Here is a 21,818-nt window from a genome sequence, read left to right on the forward strand (position 1 = left end):
CGATGAGGAACTGGTCTTTGGCTCATGGGCAGGTGTTCAGTGCTGTGCTAGCTCTCATATGTCCAGCTGCACATAAGCTATTAAACAGCTCCATTGAGAACATGATTTAGCACAGTAGTTGTATGAGATTGTGTTATATGAGATTTCTCATGAATATCTAAGTGGTCTTCATAAAGAAATCAGCTGGACTAACTGAAACAGAGGTAGCTGACTTTGGAGGGTAATAATACAAGTTTGCATGAACTTTTCTTTGTAAATAAATACAAATTTGGTATATAGCTATTTAATAATAAACATTTCCTAATCAGCATTCTGAAAGTTATGTCCGTACTAGTTAGTCCCCTGGTCAACATTTCTCATGGCATGATGCTGAACATACAGAAATAGAAAATTACTAAGAGAAGTGAAATTGATGACACTTTAAAGGGAAATTTTAAGCCCACTACACACAATGTACTTCAGGGATTATAAAAGATATCTTTATGTGCATTGGCATCAGAGTGTGAAAATGAGGCCTATATACATGCATAGGAGAAAATTGTTTGGTTGCAAGCTAATGCAATTCTTGTGGTCATTATTTCAATTAAACAGTAATTAAAGAGTTTGAGACAATCAGTGAGGGTAGTGGCCCGGAAATAATTCTCATTGTATAAACTTTGGATAATTAAAAATATTTTTCTTGGTGTCTGCTCTTACTCTGGATTTGCAAATGAGAGAAGAAATTTTGCCCGCAGTCCAATTACAGATGGTCCATATTCTGAAAAAACAAGAATGGGTCAGAACACGCATATATCTAGATGTTTCTAGTTCTTATTCTCATGCTATTCATAAATAAATTTTACAAGAAAAATATATTAGATTTACAACAGCAAAAAAGTCAATTAAAATACTTATTACTGTGCTTTCCAATTACTCTTGTAGCTCATTTGTGACTAGGAAGCCACTGATAAACTCAAATTGGCTTATGAGCCAATTATCTTGTATATAATTGCTGCTTTCTTAGTCTGCACAATTACAAATTCTGTCAGTAAGACCAAAAAAGGTTTAAAGAAAGGTTTTCACCATTTTTGCTACTTAGAAGTTAAATAGCTGTATGAGGAAAATACTGTTTTCTTACACCTGTGTGCAGACCCTCAATCTTTTTGCCAGTGACAGCTAGAAAGGAAGAAATACATTCAACATTGCAAATAAAGTCCCCTGTAATGGCCATGACTTCTAAAAAATCTAAGGATTTCTAACATTTGAAACAATGCAGAGAAAAATAGGACAACCATAATCCAGTTTTATCTAAATCTGCTACAAGGAAATTATCATCTCATGATGTGAGTTTCCGTACTCCTCTTAGTGATAGACTTGATGGTTAAAGAATCCTAGCTTTCAGAAGAGCTAGAGAGATTCAGCTTTACTTGCGTAAGAGTAGATCTGTACCTACTGGAGTAGATCCGTATCTGTATCTACTGGAGTAGATCTGTATCTCCCTATCAGAAAGAGCTCTCATCACTGAGCAGAAAAAGGTCATTGTTACCATCTGTGGTGGCTTTGTTTTTTGCAGGTTCCACTTTGCACGTGAACATTTATGGGGCAGTGCTCTGCAGGTGGAATAGGCAAATCAATGACTCATCCATTACTAGTTGTGTAGCTGTTCCTCTTCAGGATAGAGGAAACCCTCCTCAGAAAGAAAAGTTTAGGCACCTAGGAAACTCAAGCAGGAACTGAATGTGTTTGTGTGTATATTGGTGGGGCTCTAGGACTTAGGTATTACATGAAATAAGCAATAATTTTGAAGAGCTAAATTTTGGAACTGGGTGCTAAATGTGGAAAGTAAATGGCATTCTAAACTCCTCAATCTTTTTGTAATCCCTCTATTGGTAAGGATAGCTCAAAGGAAATTACTGTACATGTGTTCACAGGGAAACGAGCTGCAACAGAAAGTGATGCAGACAAGGGCCGGGGGGGGGAGCTCTGTCTCCATGTACCACAGTAATTCCATGGTGCTGAACTTGGGAATAGTGTTCAATGCACATGTAAGAATATGTGACACTAAGGGATATAAAAAATCTCATCTGTAAGCTAAAAGGGAGGACAAATCAGGATAGTAAAAGGCTCCAAGAGGCCATGTATTTTCTAAATATGTATCACATAGTTCTTAAATTTAGCTATCAGAGAAATAAAAATAGGTATATAAACCTCAAAGTTCAGAAAGTTAAAATACTATTCCAGAGGAAGAAAACATGGTGTGCTATACTTTTGCTGTATTTGGCTAGTTGCTTGTTTGTGCTGTATTTGGTTAGATGAATTCTGTGAGGTTACATTTACTCCTGAGAGTGCCTTGTACATCAAACATCAGAATCTATTCTGCTCTAAGATTCATCCAGTTTTGTAGTAATTCTTTTACAGAAAATGTTGAAATCATTAGGAGCAGTACATGCAAAATGAAGGACTAGATGCTGGTCTTGAAAATGCTGGTATGATTTAGAAATAACGTCTACTTCTGAAGAACTGCTCTTGATTTATACGAAAACAAATTAAATTTATATCTGGGCTATATGTGTTTTATCTTCTTTGGTTAATACCAATATGATTACATTAAAAACCCTTCTTGCCATCTGCCAATTTGAAAAGAAATGCTGTTAAATTTATGGTTATTGTTTATGCAGAGAGAATAGTCCATTTCTAATCAGGTAAGTGATCACAGATCTAACAGCTGCAATTCATATAACAAATAGATAGGTTAAAAATGAAAGAAACAGCAAACACAACTGCAGAGAATGTTAATATTTAACTCTTGTTAAACCAGGACTAGATACTATGACTTAATGCAAGATAAAAAGTACTAGATACTTAATGCAAGGTGAAACAGTATAAAATATTGTAATATACAAAGTAGAACTCCTAAGTGTCCGAGGAGTCTGCAATTAAGTACAGTTTTTAAAAAATCAAATTCAGTTTATCCCAAAATAATTTTGTGTGCATATATGTGTGTTGTAATGCTGTGTGTCTTCTAAGCATAATTTTCAGCATTTCAGAAGTAGCGTTCTTTATTTTGTTATACTACTGCTTATGCAGTCACTGAAAATATTTATGTTCCTATCCTTTGAAAATAATGTGAGATTTCAACACAGATCCATTTCTAGGAAATATGTGTTTTCATATGCAGTTAAGCACTTGACTCTGAATAAACAAAAAAAATTCTGTCAGGTAGCTAATTTTCAGGAAAATTATTCAGGGTCTTAAAGCTATCAAATGTTTTCTGAGTTGGAATCACTGATAATAGGAAGAAATATTATAGGAAGCATCTGAAAAGACATCTTCAGAGTATTGGGGGTGAGCCCTTTTTGTTCTGCCACCATAGCTTTAATCTGTATTTATGATAAGATGCAGGAAATACCATATTGTGCATGGTATAATTTTTCAACAAACACAGACTTCACTTTAAAAGGAGAAAAGTAGATGTGGCTTAAGAGAAATGCACATATTATAATCTAGCCAAAAGAAATAAAGCTCCTAGGATGGGCAGGTTTATTATCTTGTGTATGGTATTGCCCTTGATGTAACACAGACCACAGCAATTGTAATTTGTACTCCAGTCATTTCCTGCCTTTTTGATGAGGTCTACTTTGTGATGGATTGGCAGGTGGGACTGATCTTCCTTTGTCCCTTCTGACAAGTCCAGCATGATTTCTTTTCAGTCTTCAGTCTTTTCAAACCTTGTCTTTTTTTCTGTTTTGGGTGCATTTTTTGATTGTTCAGCTTACCACTGCTGTGGTACTTACCAGTTTTTATTGGCATGTACAAACACCAGTAGCCTTCCTTCATATGCTGTGGAAGTGCTAAGGTTGCTCTTTCCTTTTAGGAAGGTTCTCGCCAATTCTGTGAAACCTTCATGGTCCCATTTGGTTTCTGATGTCACTTGGAGGGACAGGAACCATTGAGGACCTTGGACACAGTTCTTCCTCATTGGAGGCAGATTATGGCAAGTCCTTGCATCAGATACTCTTTTGAGATTGCTCCTTTCTCCTGCCCACTGAGCCACATGCATCAGGGCCTACCTTATACTGTCCCTATTCTCTTACCGCAGGATACGACCAAGTATATTCTTCCTTGATGTCACTGAAATCAGTGGCAGAAGGTGCACGCTTCCTAGGCAACATATGGTCTCCTTTGTTAGAAATAATGGTGAATCTCAAATACAAGAATTAACAGGTTTTAGTATGCAGTGTTCATTTGAACTGAACTTCAGTAAGATTGTGTCAGCACAAACTGATAGGATTTGCCTTAAAATAGAGTTTTTAAGCTTTTCTCTTGACAAAAGAGCTGGATTTAACATTTTGACTGGACCCTGGATCTAGGTATAAATAATGACCTCTTACCTTAGGTCAGAAAGAACCTATTTTATTAGTTTAAACAGACATTGTCTGCTGTAGGTCTCAAAGCCTTTGGCCTAGATTGGTATTAAGAAATTATTTGACCATAGCAGTCCAATCTAGTGTTGCTGCAAATAATTTATCAGGTAAGTTGCTTTGGTTCCCATGAGGAAATCCATAAATCTAATAGGAGGCTCTTTTGAATCATCATTTTAACCACAGGAAATTCAATCACTGTAAAGAATTCTAGCAATCTTTTTATTGTGAAACCTTCATTTATATAATTCATAGGCTAGAAATCTGAAAGCACACTTAAAAATGTTCTTCATTTCTTAGCAGTAGTATTCAGAAATGCCATTAAGTACAGGTTATTTAGAAAAGCAGGTTCCTCTGGTTGTTAGAAAATCCAGTTTTGGGGTTATCTTACAATTTAACATCACTCTGTAGCAAACCAATAGCAAGAATGTCTGAACGTGAAATGGCTGAAATCTTAACTCTTCAATCTTACCACTTACTGCCCTATTGAAAGCACCTTTGGACAGAGCATTGAAAACCTAATTCTCAGGTATGACTGGGTAAATCGCTTCGTTAGCACTCACAGAAACAGTTAAGTTTATAAAAAGGTATGTTTACAGCCATGCAGCATTCTCAGCCTACAAAAATATTTTACAGCCGGGCATGAGAATTAGTTCCTGGATCTGGGTAAATTATTTTCTTATTGTCCTAAACAATTAATTGGAGGTGTAGGGTTACTCTTGATGTCAATTTTTGTTTTCAAGATTGTTATTACTTTTCTGAAAAAATTCTTGAACATCCCATTCTCCTCACAGTGCAGTATCACATGACTACTAATTTGAACATCGGGGGGGGAGAAATGCAGGCAGGAACTATAGAACCAAGAGACTACAACTGACTTGTTTCTGATGGGAGTGTCTTCCAAGTAGGGTTGATTATGGATTTGTAACCTGAACAGTGACTGTGAAAGTGGCCCGGCAATCTCCTGCATCTGCACCAGGACCAAGGGTAACTGAAAACTGAATGGCAAAAGAACCCTTCAATCATTTATTTGCCCCTTTTCTCAGCCACTTATTTACCCCTTTTCCAAAAATATGCAGAGAAGAAAATAAGGACATGCAATCTTACCAAAGACAAACCAAGTTTAGCTGTTTTACATCCAGAGCTTTATAGAGCTAAAGAATTGTTTGTAAATACAGTTTGGTAGAAACAGGGTTTTTTATCGTATACATATAGCTTAATAGTTTATGAAGCAGGGTATGATGTGGTTGCTTTCAACAGCAGGGCAGTGGATTTGATGACTCTCATGTCCTTCCAGTCCCATTCCTAACTAAAATTTTTCTCTTTTACTGCAGCCCAGAAGATGGTGAAATTCATCCTGAAATCTGTAGACTATACATCCAGTTGCAGTGTTGCTTAGAAATGTACACAACAGAAATGCTTAAGTCCATATGTCTGCTAGGATCACTGCAGTTTCATCGGAAAGGTATTGAAATGCACAAATATACAGATGCTGATTTAAAAAAAAGAACAGTCTTTTGGGGCATGCATGGGTATTCATGAAAGACAAAGCACCAAACTGTAAAAGTAACTATACCACTGAAGCTTTTTAGCTACTGAAAAAAAAGCTGTATTTCTATTTCATTATCATCATTTTACAGCAGTGTGTCATATCAGGCTTGTATCACTAATGTTCTTGTAGTTTAGAAGTCTGAAATATTTTTTGAAAGAGCGGTCCCAAAAGTTTTAGCTGTCATTAGTCAGATCAGTGAGCAAACTGTCTTAGTCATTTTATTAGAGGTATTTGTTGCGTATGATATTTGAAATGGAAATTCCAGTTACATATTAAATATTTTTTCACAATGCAGGTAGTCATATACTAGAACAGGCAGCCAAAGAGGCTGTGAAATCTCCATCCTTGGAGATACTGATAACTCGAACAGCCCTGAGGAATCTGATGCATGTTGGCCCTGCTTTCAGTAGGGTGTTAGACTAGATGACCTTGCAACCAATTTATTCTATGATCTGCCAAAACATACTATTTTCCAAGGAGTAGAATGAATCCATACCTTTCTTTAATTTCTTTACTTATGGAGAATGGTACTGCAGTGGAAGAAAAGTGCATAAATTTATCTCTAGGAACAAAAGAGCCAGTAATTTCACCATTATAAAATATATTGTGCTGTTGCTAGTATATAGCTTTTTTACTTTTTCACTTGTTTAGTTTTTCACCAGTTTTTCACTGAGTGACCATATTAAAAAAAAATAATCGTTTTCCTTGTGTACAGAGTACTACCCTTAGAAACTTTGCTTAATTCATAAATGTGCACGTCTGATGCTCTTGCTGTGTCTTGAAGCTAATTTTTGAAGGTAATATTTTCCATTTGGATGTAATATTTTCCATTTTCTAGTCCTCTTACTTATTGGATAAGTGTTAGGTTAGGTTTTTAAATCTCTATGAGATTTCACCAATTTATGTTCTTACTTGGGAGCCAGCAGAGATTCAAGTAGAATGACATGCAGGCTGTTCTCGGCAACCTGCAGCTAATAAATAATAATGTGGGTACTGGTATCTTGACCAGACATTATGAAACAAACTATAGAACTGATAAAGCTAAGGCAGTGCTGATGCTCTTTTCCCAAGAGAAACTCAGGCAATGCTCCCTACTGGGAAACAGATGCTCTTTATTGAAACACCACACTACAATTTGAAGGGCTGAGCTCTGGGTATTTTCACTGTCTTTCACAGCACTGATCTTCTTTCTCTCCTTATCTTTCTGTTCTACTGAACAAACATTCCTATATATACTGTATAGTATATATCAAGCTTCCTGTACAGAAATTTCTTGCATCTTTACAGTGCTTTAGATTAACTTGCTACTGTCATACAACCTCTGCTAGAAAAGTCAGATAGTCTGTTATTTCTTTGAGATGTAACAGTCACAGTGGAGCCAAAAGCCATAAATATTTCCAGCTGTGTTATGCAGTAAGTAAACTGAGGTAAGTGCTCTCTAATAAATTTTTTTCTAAGATACATACACCACAAAAGCCTAGTGTTGAAAATACATTATGATTGCAAAGTTCAACATTCAGGTTTGCAAAGGACACAATGAAACATGCCCAAGTAGCCTTAATTCAAGCTTTTTTGTAGTTACTGAGTCTTTAGTTACCTGATCATATATTTTATTACTCTTTCTTTCCACAATCCCAAGAGTCCTGGCTAACTAATACCCATGTAAATACTTACTTGGGCATACATCTTTCTTTTATCCTAATTGTTCAGTGTCATACCTGGTATTTATTGCACACAATTCTGTTCTAAAGGCATAATCCTTCTGTTCCTCAGACCTTTCTCAGTAACTCATACACTGATGGGACTGTCTTCAGAACTGCCTTGAGTAGTGAGGTAGTAGCAATTTTTCCCATTGTAAAGAAGGAACAAAAAGAGATTGAGCTAAAGATTGCTAATTTAGAATCTGAGATTGCAGCGTACTTTATGCAGTGCTGTATGTGTTTATAGAGTAATTTTTTAGTAGCTTCATTTGCAGCTGAGTGCAAAGAGTCTCTGGGTTGAGCAACAAGACAATTAGAGATACTGTGTCAGTAACTATTTTGAGGAGCTGTGTTTAAGCAACTTGGATAGGATCACATGAAAACTTTGGATAGGTACAGAGTCCGGTTTTCAGGGCAGCTGTGTGAGAGACTCTCCTGTGTCTTCCTGCAGTCCTTAACATGATGACTTTAAGGATCTTGCTGTCCCTTTTGTCATAGCAAATACCTGTTGGGGGTGAATATAGGAAATACCTATTGGAGCAGATATGTCAGATGGCAGCTCATGTTCCAGCTCTTCCCGGAAACCTACTGAAACTTCTCACTGCATTTGTTCACCTAGTTTTCTTCTGCATCATTATCACATTTCTTCTGCATCATTACCGAGAACCTGCAGCTTCTCTCCTCATCTTGGTTTTGCTTTATTTGTTTCCCTCCATCATTTGAATTATATAGCTTTGTGGCTTAGGGAGAAGTGTCAAACTCAGTTCTTAAACCTAGTAATACTTTTTAAAATTTGAATTAGAATCTCATGGAAAGTAAGATATTCTGAAGGAGCTTAGGTACCTCTGAAATGTTTACAAAATCCAGCTCTAAATCCTTTAAGTGTGTATGTCTATTTTATTGACATTGCATGTTCGCAACAATTACTATTTTTTTTATTAAATAACTAAATCCTGGCTTAGCTAGCAAGGTCCTAGAAGAAGTATTTGACATAATTTCTGTCCATGGAAGCTGCTGGATGTGGTTACCCTTTTTCCAAATTAATACTGAGGTTGTCAAGGTCCCACACTGAGAAAACCAACTACCTCTGAGTCTTAAGTACGCTTCAGCATACATTGCTGTATTGAGCCACAAGTATTTCAGGGTCAAAGGTTTTCATTGATACCTTATAAAGAACTTCACTGCATTTTTAATATGTAAATATAACAGATAAAAGAGCTTTACTGATTCATATATCCACAATAGTAATATATTCCTTTCTTTGTAAGGAACTGTAAAATATTATTATCATCATTGGATCATTATAGCATGTTACTGTGGAAGTGCGCATTACCAAAATTTAGTGTCTATACATGTTTACATAGAAACCATTAATTTCTTAGGATCATCTACAGATATAATTGACTTGTTTGGTTATATAATTACATATATTAGAAAATATTTTTAAAAATCCTAAATTGCAGATTGCAATCATTCTGTTAGCTAGCTATGCAGCATTTGAGCAAGGCACTCATTTTAATAATTAAGGGAGTAAGCCCATGTAACAAATTAAAGGCAAGAGGGGACAGTTAAAATGAACTGGCGGTGTTTTCCAGAGTTCAAAACATGCTGTAAAATAGCTAAAGCTACCTTGTCAAAGAAGTACAAGATTTGAAACTGGTAGCCATTTATGCTGAGGTTGAACAAAATAAGTCACTGCTCATGTATAGTTACAAGAATATATTATTCTTATGGTCCGAAATCAGTACAACCTGCTGTATTTTTATAACTTGTTGAAAAAGGAGCGTACACACATGGAGAGGTAATTCCTGCTGTCAGTTATTTACACATAGCCCTAGCCATTTTAGTAGAATTTGAATATCTTTGGGAAAAAAATAGTCCGGGATACATTAGATTCCCAGAATCTTACAGTTTCTTGTATGAAATGGTCTCAAAGTCTTATTTTTTTCCTGTGTCTTTTTTTCTAAATGATGTGTTTATCCATTAATACATTCTCAGAATAAGATGCAAAATACTTCAATGCTTTTAACCTATGTATTGGTTGTTCTTACCATAAGCCTATTTGGAAGTCCTGAAGAAAAAATTACAGGTCAATCACTGTAATTGAGATGTGTGGGCCCCATCTGACTTGTGTAAACATAGCTGAGGGCAGAAGGACACCAGCAGTAACCAGAGTGGTAGGTACTGGAATACTTAGGTGAAAAAGGGAAGAACTGAGTCTTATGAGAAGATCATGTGTGCATGCTGTGGACAGAAAACATTAGGCTTTTGTGATGTAAATTCAGACTGAACTCATTCCTGCATTGTTGGTACCTCAGAATGATACCAAATCACAGGTAACTGTATCGTGTACCATACAAGAAGTTCATAGCATAATTATTGTTTTTCCAGTATGTGTTTCGTGATAACAAGATATATTTCCTTAAAATAGTACCTAAAAGCCTGTGATAGCTTATATTACAGATTACAAAAATAAACCCTCAATTCAGTGAAGGGATTCTTTTTTTATTTGGCTTTGTTTAAATTACATGCTATTTAGAGTTTTGAAGGAGAAAGGAAGGATTGTTTAACGGACGTGCTACAATCTCAGCATTCTATTTAAAGACTGGTAGATTTGTGTAATTACTTAGACATATTACTTATACAAGAGGGATAAGATGTGAGAGAGAAGAGAAGCACAGAGGTGTGGAGAAACAAGCACTTAAAAAATCCAGGGAATCACCCATTCTCATGTGGACACTGTGAAGAGTCCAAAATGAATAGAACAGAAACAGGCATGGAAGGAGGAGAACACAACTTCTACCACAGACTTGTTCTTATTGCATTTTCCTTAATAATAATATTTCCAGTGAGAGAATCTCATGAGTTCTGCAGGTCCCAAGTGTAACTCAGGAATGAAGTTCATCAGGCTGTTAGCCATATTTGCCACATTTCTTTTTTACTTCCTACATGATTCTTTCCTATTCCCCTTTTTATGTTCTCCTTTTCATTTAGTTTAGCTGTGATCTATAGCTTGTGCATTTATCCTTAATTGCCAGGTTAGAAGCCTGATGCAAATGCTGCCTTCTTTTTGAGAGAGGGATTCTCTCAGCTTTTTTAAATTCTGTTATTCCTGTCAAATATCTTTCCAGTTCATCTGCAGTGAAATCTAACTAGCTCTGAGGGACCTAAAATATATGTTTTTTTCATTATGTAAGTTTCTCTGGGAAGCAGGTGATGACTAAGAGTAGGTGCATAGGGTAACATGACAGAAGCAACACAGAGGTCACCACAGAAGCAGTAAGGAACACAACAGGTGAGACACATAAAGCACAGTGATCATGGATGTTGTATGTAGCCTTACTGAACTGATCATTTCCTACCCTCTTATTTACCCTCACTCAAGTTTGATCTTCAGCATTATTTAATTCAATGAATTTAATGTCATACCAAAGGCATTTTCTGTTTCTTAAAGTAAAAAAAATATGCTGAATTAGAGGCTAGAAGACAAAGAATACATCATGCTTTGTATTAAAATTTCATAGTAAAAAGAGCCTCTGTCTAGTCAACTGGCAAGAACAGCAAGTGTATGTGGACCCCTCTGAAAACCCTGTGCATGATCAAACTCCAACAGAAATTAATGAAAGTCTTTCCACTGACTAAATTGAAAGTAAAATTTAGGGTTCATATCCCTATTTTAAGAATGTGTAATACAAAAGATATCCTTACCGCCAGTAGAAGGATGAGAAGATTAAAGAGCTTTTGTTTCTCCTCAAGCTGTGCCATGTAGTAGAAATGTTAAGCCTGAGTCATACACATTATTCAAGCAAAGCCTTTATTATTAGCTGACTCTTTAACTGTTTTCAAGTGATTGGGCAGATGCTCTGAAATTCAAGAAAGGCTTCAGACTTGTTCACAATACAACAGAATTACTGGTAAAGAGCTTTTTTCAGTTGAAAAAAATCTGTGCCGTTCATTCTGCTAAATCTGCAAGAGCTTGCCTTTGTTCTAACAAAAAGAACGTTACAGTCTCCGTGCTTCTGTTCTCAAGTTGCAAAAAAGAACCTTTTCTGTTATTTCATCTAGTATTGTTATTGTTTCCATTGAAACATCTTTCACATCCCTGAAGGATGTATCTATAGACAGGGTTGTTCTTGACAGCATGTCACCAAAGGTCAGGTCAGAGTTCCAACATAACACTTCAAAATAATGGGAAAATTAACTAATACCCAGTTGCAGCAATAACACCTTGTGATATCAGTGGCAAATTAGATGGTTTCCCTGGGGCAACCCTCTTTTACAAAGAAGTGGTAAGTGAGATACTGGTAACAGTATGTTGTGTTATGGGCTTCTTGTAATGGGAAAAATAATGAATAATGAAGCTTACACAAATGAACAATTAAAATTGTACAATATTAACTATCTTAAAATAAAAGCATAAGCTGCAGTTAAGAAAAATTTGAAAGTTATACCTACAGGGTGATACAGAGTAAAACATATAATCTGGGAAGTAGGCTTAGACTGCTGTTCCACAAGCAATTGAGTCAGCATAAAAGCTTGTTACCACCAGAAACATCTTGATCCCTTCCTCTCTATCTCCCCTCCCTTATGATGCCTTCACTTCTTCCTCCCTTCCACTGCTTCTGGCCATGTGATCATCCTCCTCTGGCACTTGCTCTGGAACATGTAGCATTCTTTACTGACCTGACTTAAATCACTGCAACATCAGAAAGCTTCACATTTTATTTTTCCTTTTATTGGGGTAATGTACCATTTGATGGGTTAAAGTGGCTCACAGAGGGATCTGGCAAAGCACAAGTTAGCAGTGGATGCCAAAGTCAGCAGAGAACAGACATAGGACACCATTCTTTTATAGATTATAAACTTGTACTGTCAGGTCATGCAATCTCTTGGAATCATAGGTAGGTGACTTAGTTGGGGGAAAGCAGGTGAAAGGGCTTCCTAGTGAGTTTAGAGAGTAATGAAAACATTAAGCAAGTATCTTCTGTATTATAAGTAATGTCTAGTTTGACATTCAGACAAGTAGCTAAGAATATTTTTTTTTTTCCCAGAAAAGGAATAATTTACTAGAATACAGCAGTTTAGAGAACCTGCCCAAAAAGAGCTTCTTAAGATCCAGGAATTTCTAGTTTTGAAAAAAACAAGGTTACAAGCCTGATAGCAGGGATACTTATTTGTCATGTGGGAGAGCAATATAGCATGGTCTGCAACCTTGGTCTCTAGTGTCCCAGAAAAATGGGCTAAATGACCACTACTCTGTTAGTTGTTCTTGTTCTTCCTGTTATTTGTCAAACCTTAGAGGAACTACTCAGGTTTGTCCTGATGTGAAAATTTTTCAAATTGCAAAAATTGTGAGATGAAAAATCTTTTCCCACTCAACTCCTCATACCACTGGTTTAAACATTGACTTTTTTTCTCTATTTTTAGAAAGTTTTATTTGTTTCTTTCTGAGATTGTTTACTCCATTTCATGAGAGAACTCGGAGGGGGAAAAACTTCAGCTTCTCAATAACATGTCTGGGATGCACTCCAATTTGAATTTTCTTATTTAAATGTACTTGGTGCCAGGACTGTACTTGCCACGACAGAAAAGGAATACCATCAGACAGTCCACAGGAGGTTTGCAAGGATACCAAAAAATCCCACCAGTACTTAACTCTCTTCTTGCATGCTCCACTATCATGGTCCACATCCTTTATCCCATTCTCTCCCTGACAAAAGCCCTGGCAGATGGGTCATGAAGCCCTCATTAAATTCCAACACTGCATTTCATTTTCATATAATGAGCATGAATTAGGCAAGTGCAAGCATGGAAATTCAGAATATAATGCGTATTGGGCTGTGAGTGGTGGCAGCTATGTATTGCTTTTGAAATAACTAAGTACAAAACTGCACATTTTTGTCTTTTGTTTTCCCTTAGTATTGCTGTAATACTAGGAGATGTGGATTGCATGTCCTTTAGCATCAAAGTTTTTGAAGTTGCTTTCAGAATGTATGCTGTCGTTTCCTTACTTATTTTGTTCTGTTTTGTCCTCTGGCTCTTATTTTGTGTCACATGTGAGTCACTGGAGTTTAACTGAAACCCTTCATAATACTCACTATGTAAATTCTAAGCTCACACATGCCTGCGTGGGACTTCTCTTAGTTTTGTTTGGTAGGAATAACATATAGCAGCACTCTGATTAGCAGATTGGTGTGGTCTGCTCTCTTTCTGAACAGTTCTTACTCAGAGTTTGCATTCACCACCCTTTCTCTTCATTTATACTGTGCAAGATCAAGGTCAAAACATCAATGATATAATCTGAGTATGCATTTTAATTAATAAATAATGGGGATCTTTGTTTTGTTTAAATATTTTAAAGGAAAAGAACCTTGTGCCCCACCCAAGATCCTAGATATTAAAGTGGAGGAGAGTTCCGAAGTACCTATTTTAGAAGACACATCATCATCACCAACAGATATTCAACAGCATTTATGGCAGGTTTCCACAGATATTGAAAACACTGAAAGGTATGTGTAGCACTTCGTTCCTAAACAAAACAAATTTCTGTCTAGGGTTTATTTAGTCTTTCCCAATTAGGCAGCCAGTGTTGCTACTATTAAAGGTATTAGTAAATTAAATAACTTAGTAACATTTCTGTTACATTTAACGTATCTGAGAGCAACTCCTAAAATAAGGGCAGAGAGAAATTACATCCTTAATTAGGCTAATTACCAGAGGGTAGTTGTCAAAAGCAAAGGGTGGGAGATGATGTTGCTAGTGCAGGTTGTCTAAACGAGGCAGCTTTTGTCTCATCTTGAGTGGTTTCTGATTTTGTACCTGAAATCTGCTGGCCTGCAGTTCTGCATTCATAAATTGAAAGTGTAGAATCTAGTTCATGTCAGTTGTTTCTGCCCATAGTTATGAATGTGGAAGCCTCAGGAGGGGAACATCATCCACAGGTTTGTCAAAGTTGACTTTTCTTACCCTCTTAACTATGCAGTTGAAAGACAAAAACGAGACTCCTAGTAGGGAGTAATCCTTATGGCCAACATTACTTTGAAAAAAAATACCTATTTTGATGGCTTTGTATATTAAGCTGCTGCTGAGATTTTAATGGTTACCATGTTTATTTATATAAAATGAAGTTCTCTTCTACTGAGAGAGTAACTTGGAGGATAAAATTGAGCAATTTATTATTAATCATACTGCTTCATTTCTAAGAACTATTTTCTATGTAGATGACTGAGGCAAGACGACATTGTTTTTAAATCCTGAAAGCCTTAAGACATTACAAGCCTGCATACAAAATTGCTGGTCTGCCATCTATCTGTAAAACAGGAACCTTTTTGCAACTTCTGGCCTCTCTCAAAACATATTCAAATGTAACTTGCTTTGTGAGATGATATTTTGTTATCATATTTTCCATCTTCTGCCTTTTAGAAAATTTCATGCCAGAGTCCCCCTATGAGGGATGAGAGTGACAGCCCTGTTTCTAAAATTTTCACTTAATGTGCAGGGAGCTAAGATTCATGGATTAGCTATATGTATTATAATTTCCTTCTGAACAATGAAACGCAATCATGGCACAAGCTAAAAAATGCTGATAAGGGGTATTAAGTTAACGTTAGTACTAGCTTGTGCTAATTTTAAGACATATTGTGTAATTTGACACTAGGAACACATTGTGCCCACCAACTCGTTTAATATGGAATACTCAAGTGCCAGAACAGAACATGAATTTGGACCAGATGTGACTAGTTAATATCAGACTGGTTTAAAAGTGCTCCCTTATTAAATCTACTGCCCTTTATTTTGGTATGCATCTTCTGATACACATATGTGAACCAAATGCTTGCCCAGTAGATTTTTGTATTTATTGCTCCATTATTTCAGCATATAAAGCTATACTGTGAACCATTCCCCATTCAGTCTTCAACTGCTGTTCTACTGTATCTTTTTCAACTTTTGTTTCCACAGAGATATGAGAGAAATGAAAAACCTTTTAAGTAAACTCAGGGAGACTATGCCTTTACCACTGAAAAATCAAGGTAGGTTTTATATTTTCTTCATGTAAGGAAAATTAAGATAATTAAAGGTTTTTCCTTCCATTAGATCTGAAAAATCTAGGGTTTTTTTATAGAAGTTACAAAAAGAAAAATCTAGGTGAAGTCTCTTCCCTACTGATTCCATGGAGTCAGAATTTAGTATGTGAACTTTGGCCTCTTGATTTTCACATGAGGTATTATGGAATTTTATAGATACGGTATCTATAGATAAAATAATAGCCTTTTCCTGGTGACATGAAGGCAGCAGCACAACTAATTCCCTGTATCAGGAGGCTTGTTTTTTCAAAGGTAATGAAGATGTAAATTGCACAGACTATGATAGGGATCCTACTGAGTGATGGGGTTTGCTTTACCCCTACAAGGCTTGTAGCCTCTGTGACATGACTGACCCTACACAGAAAAGATACTTGCCTTGAGTCTGCTAACAGCCTGCTTTTCCCAGTAGCCACTATAAGGCACCTTATACAAATACACAGGGGGACAAGATCTCCATCCTATGCATGTATTTAGCAATGGGCCTTCATTTTGTGGCCCAGCAGTGTTAAATATTCCACATCTACACTCTCTTTCTTCATGTGAGCAACATTAAAAAGATAATAATTTTCCTTTTTGATTTCTTCTTGATAATGTGTATTTTTCTTAAATGCCGTGTAGTTTTTGCACAGTGGCAGCTGATGAAGTATGTCTAATGTGTCCTAGATCTTGTCCCAAGTAACTAAGTAGTCTAGCATTCATCATAATATGGTAAGAGATGAATATAGAATGGATGAATTCATTATACGAGTAAGAGTGTGGCAGGATGGCTTGATGGAAAACTATGTGAAAGGAGAAGGGGAATCGTTCATGATACATGATACAGATGTGCCATGGTAGAGACTGGAAAAATGCCATAAAGTCTATGCCTAGCCTAGAAGAAAGGAGCATGGTGGAAATAAGGAAGAAAAAGACAAATTTGGGGATTATAAAGCATATAGAAACTTGAATTAAGATCAGAGATGGAGGCGTACAGAATTCTTCTCTGCTGTCTGATGTCTACACTGGCCTTCAACACTGGCCAGAAAATCACTGATCACCTGTGCAGCAGGATGGGAAACGTGTCAGCTAGAGTTTAAAAGCTCTGAGATACGCCCCAGGATCAGGTAATCATAAATGATGTTTTTGGAGCTCCCACAGACTCCAACTGTGATCATAGTTTACAGATGACCTCTGAGAATGGATGCCTCAGGAATGGACAGTCATATTCGTTATTCATACAGCCCTTAAAATTTTTGAAATATTCCAAGACCTTTAATTAATTAAAGCTAGGTAACAGTATAAGTAAATAAAACAAACAAACAACATTATAGGTAATTAATATACCTGGACTGCAATTTTGACATGTAGATGAATTACAAGCACTGTTTAAGAGAATGATTATGAGATGAATGAATGCCATTGAATGAGTTGATCTTCACAACACCCAATCCTGCTTTCAATAAATGAGCGAGTGTTTTGCTGTTGATTTCAGAGACAGCCAGAACAGAGTTAAGGTTGCAAGCCCACAGAAGCTTTACATAATGTTACTGACTGTTCACAGACCTGTTTTTTTGTATGGAGTTCTCTTAAGTGATAACAGGAAAGTTACTATGCTAAGAAATTTAGCTATATGGTTTGTAAGCTTGAGTTACAATATTAAATGATCTCCTACTTATGTTCTTATAGTTAAGTATTTGTATTACAGTAGTGTCTAGAGCCTACAATCAAAACTAGGTCCCTGATGTAACCAGAATAGGAACATAGTGAGGCATAGCTCTTAGCCTGAAACCATGCCTGAAGGTGGCTCAAATTCAAAGTGAATTCTAAAGATTTTGCGAGATAGCTCACCGACAGTGCATGAGTTAACATGAGTATAGACACTAATATATACATTTTGTATGAATTTAAAAGGAGTTAATACAAAAGGTAGAAAGCTAACCAGAAACAGCGTGAGCATATTGTGCTAACTTTCCCAGACAAGTGCTTTTTCTCTTGATGTGCCAAGATGTTCCAGTGTTGCAGGTTTAAAGGGAAATTCTCCCTGATGTGCACAAACAGCCACCCAATAAAGGGTTTTTTTATGTTTAAATTAAGCCAGAATTTAACCTTAGGATTGACATTTCCATACTTGCATGTCTGCAAGATCTCAAGCTACTTATCTTTAGGTTTTATTTGGGAGCCTAACATTATTCATCTATCCAGGAGTATTGTGGCTTAGGTCTCCCAGTACTGGAGGTGCAATTTCCTTTAGGTTTCATCATTGAACTGGTATTCTTATTGCCAGAATTTTTATTGCATTACCATGGAGATCCTGATAATTAGCATTGTAAGACTCATATACAAAATTCAGGTTATTATTTGCTCTATGCCTAGAACAATGGGATCTATTACTTGATCATGTAGGTGCTGTTAGGACACGTAAATGATATAAACTTCTGTGTGTGTGCATGTGTACATGCTTGTATTAAAATGTGGTGGTTTTCATCACAGATGATAGCAGCCTCCTAAACTTGACTCCGTATCCATTGGTAAGAAGACGGAAGCGAAGATTCTTTGGACTGTGTTGTCTTGTCTCAAGTTAGAAGATTAAGTACAGAAGCACCAAGAAAATCATAACTTTGATTAAACTGCTATTATTTGACCACTGAAAAGATGAACATTGCTGCTCTTGATTATAAAGTACATTTTCTACACTAGCCTATTCCTTTTTCTCTTCTGCTCCATCCCCCTCTTCAAAATAAGGGTTTTAATAGTTTAAAGTTATGGTGGTCAAAAAGCAGCTGTGGAATAGCTCTAGCATAACTAAGAATGTTTTTAAAACTTTTTAAAGTATGTTTTGCATGCTTACTTTCAACCAGAGAAAAGACACATAAATTATGGTTAATAGATAATTTTAAAGTTTTTTTATTGTTTGAACTGCAGCTAAAAGTTTGTGCATAGTACAGTATTCTTATTAGTATCATATTAAAATACTTGATCATATCCTAACAGTCTTTAAGCATAGAAAACTATTTAACAGCAAAAGTATTAAAGTTCTAAAACATTTAAACAATATTGTAACAGAATTTGCACAAAATCTCCAGTTGCTTTTTGTGCTTTCATTCATATTTAGTCTTCCACTTTATCTCAATTTAAAAGCTTCATTGAAAAAATATCTTAATTTATGATACACAAACCATATATGAAAATACTTAGAACTTGTAAATACAGAGAAATCATAATATCTACATACTGTACAATGCATAGAAGCAACAGATTTCCTTTTAAGCTGATAGTATCTCTACAAGCTTTTCGAAAAAATAAATAATTTATTAAAAGAAGTTGTATTAAAATAAACAATGTAAAACACAACACCAACCCATTTTGTTTCCAATAGAATTCAAAGCATGGTGTCTGCATATCACTGAGTATTAACTCTTATAGGGCATGCTGGAATTATCTCAGACTGTAAGATATTAAACGTTTTACATTGTTAATAAAGTTTTTTATTGAAATTAAATGTTGTCTTTTTTCTAGTTATATTGCTGGAATATGTGGGTTTTTTCTAATTTTGTTGTCAGAGTACTACACAAAGTTTTGATAATTTTTCCATATCAAAAAGTATGTTTACAAAGACAGAGAAAAAATTATGATGCATATATAAATGCTAAAATGACAGCTAGTAGCAGCAGTATATATGAGTATGTCAGACTCATTGTACTGATATTTCAGGATGACAGGCAAGACACCAGAACTAAACTGGTACTAGACTGCAACGCTATGAAACCCATAACTATCTGTAACTACTGTAACAGAGCAGGTCACCATACCCTTGCAGTCAGTAATACATGAGGAAGGTGACTATGAGCTCTTCTGCCGTTCCACCATGACCCAGCATGTCAACAGGAACCAAATTCCTTCTTACTGTGTAAAGGTTTAGTGGTGGGAAAGGAGGTGTATTGTTTCCTTGTCACAGGAAACACCCATACAGTTAAATTCTCTGTGTTTTTTTGGTAGGATATTACTACACTCCCCAAAGCAGTTTGTTAGGGATAGCTATTCACTGAACTTTATCTGGCACCTACGAAGTTTGATCTAACTGATTTTTCTACCAAGTTTTTCTCCTGGAATGCTGTTTGCTGAAAAAGGAAGGAAACACCCACATTGTCAGAAATATTAGTATACTGTCTATAGCAAGGACCAAGAATTCAGCTCTAGTTCCCCAAAAGGGAAGGCAAAAATTTTTCTTCCTGAAGAGCCACACCACTCTTGTTTTAGGCATTAATGTAACTGAGCTTTCAGCATTTCTCTGGAAGGATATTTTTCTTTTCACTCAGATAAAGCAGAGTGGTTTGGATTTTTACGGGTTGGACTGATCTGTTCACTTTTCACCTTTCAGTCTCCCAGACAGAAAATGTATTTTTGAATAATCAGGCCCCCAAATAAATATTTTAAATGCAATAAGGACAAATAAATCTAAAATACCCTCATGGATATTGTGTGTTTCCACAAGCAAAATTAATTCCATCTGAGGAATGCATGACTAAATTCTTTAAATAGCACAGAAAAAGGTAACTGCAATGTGTTTTAGGATTCCAAATCACAAACTGTTGTTCAGCGTACATGACATTTAATGCAGGGAGATCCCTACATACTCACAAAGCTGTGTGCTTGTGAGCACAAATGGAATTTTAAGAAGAATGGAACCAACGTCCACAGCAGGACGTTTTTTCAAAGTTAATTCTTTGACGTTTTCCCCACATCCCTCATGAACAATGTTCTGATTAATGGGATCCTAGTTTTCTGAAAGAAGCAGTTAAAGGATGTCCAAAAGATGGAAGCACTGACATGTTTTTATTAAAACCCTACAAACCAATAGAGTTGCTCTATGACTCCATCCCCAGAGAGACAACAGGTTTTGCAACTCTTAAAACTTTGGAAAAACAACTCCTGATGTCTAATAGTTATTAAAAAGTATTGTCTGGGGAGATGATCTGTAATTACAATTAACCAATTAATTTTGGTTCAGCATAAGTTAAAAAGACAGACTGGTACTCTTTTATTAATCCTGTAGACATTAATGCCAAAAAGCAGTGTATGAGACAAGACTGAATATGCAGCAATGGTTCAAGAGAGAAAGGGAGAAAGAAAATTTCACACAAGCAAACTGTGTCAATTCTTTTAAAATCTTATTATATTTGTACACACACAGAAATTACTGTATCAGGTCAGTGTGACATCTTTTTTTAACAACTACTTTCAAAAGAAGATGGGCAGATGAAGCAGTAAGCTGTCTAGTACAGTACCGGCCCACATATCATCACACAGAAGTTAACATGCCAAGTTACATGACAGCTCCTATCTCGGTATTTTTATCGCATCTATTGCAATGCACAATACATTAGTGAGACCAATGTATGCAAGTTAATCAATTATGCAAAGTTCTTGACATCAGTCATACCTCATCACAATGAGCTGCTCATCTTTAGCACATTCTGTGATGGAAACAGATTTATGTATGTTGTCTTTAAAGTCCTTTTTGCTTGCAGTGTTTTGAAGTGTACAGTAATATGCCCATCCTCATACCATTTCTTATCCTGGAAACTTTAGTTGTGTCTCTTCTTCCTGAACTAAAGCCTACTAAAATTTCAGTCTTCGCTCATTTTAAAGCCTTTCCATACTTCTAACCAATTTTGCACCTTCTCTCAAATCCCTTGTATTTATTATATCTTGCTAATCCTAATGGACACGTTTTAATTCCCAAGCTTTATGGCCACTTAAGGAATATTGGTGATCAAGGGTGAATGGAATGTCCTCCAGTTATCTTTTAATAGATAGTAGCCATGAACCAAGGCCTGGTAAGTATCTGAATTGAAAAGGTGTTAAGGGATAAATTGGCTTAGTTAGGAATGCAGAGGATTATCTTTCACTAAAACTCAAAAGGAAACAAAAGAAACTTTTTTTAAGCCCCAGAACATCGTGTAGGTCCAAGAAGGATAAATGTCAATGATATTACTACATTTTAGTTTAATGGAGTAGGGCAATGTGGGATCAAAGTTTAAAAGTTCCCACAACAAAATGATCTACAAATCACTTAGAGGTGATTTAGAACCATTCTTTTATT

The 21,818-nt window shown here is 36.0% G+C and overlaps 1 protein-coding gene across 2 annotated transcripts in view; it reads left to right on the plus strand.

Annotated features, from left to right (window-relative positions):
* RGS7BP (regulator of G protein signaling 7 binding protein) overlaps positions 1–19,208 on the plus strand; it is a 41,723-nt gene extending 22,515 nt beyond the window's left edge. The window contains exons 3-6 of one of the 2 annotated variants that reach the window (XM_075488243.1): positions 5,735–5,865; positions 14,014–14,161; positions 15,612–15,682; positions 18,206–19,207. In XM_075488243.1, coding sequence (XP_075344358.1) covers positions 5,735–5,865; positions 14,014–14,161; positions 15,612–15,682; positions 18,206–18,297 — 442 coding nt within the window. In that variant the 3' untranslated portion in view covers positions 18,298–19,207. Of the gene's footprint in view, positions 1–5,734; positions 5,866–14,013; positions 14,162–15,611; positions 15,683–18,205 lie in introns of both variants that reach the window. The other variant, XM_075488244.1, reaches the window with a different exon arrangement.
* The last annotated feature ends 2,610 nt before the right edge of the window (positions 19,209–21,818 follow it).

This window comes from Mycteria americana, chromosome Z (genome assembly GCF_035582795.1).
Source record: "Mycteria americana isolate JAX WOST 10 ecotype Jacksonville Zoo and Gardens chromosome Z, USCA_MyAme_1.0, whole genome shotgun sequence".
NCBI lineage: Eukaryota > Metazoa > Chordata > Aves > Ciconiiformes > Ciconiidae > Mycteria > Mycteria americana.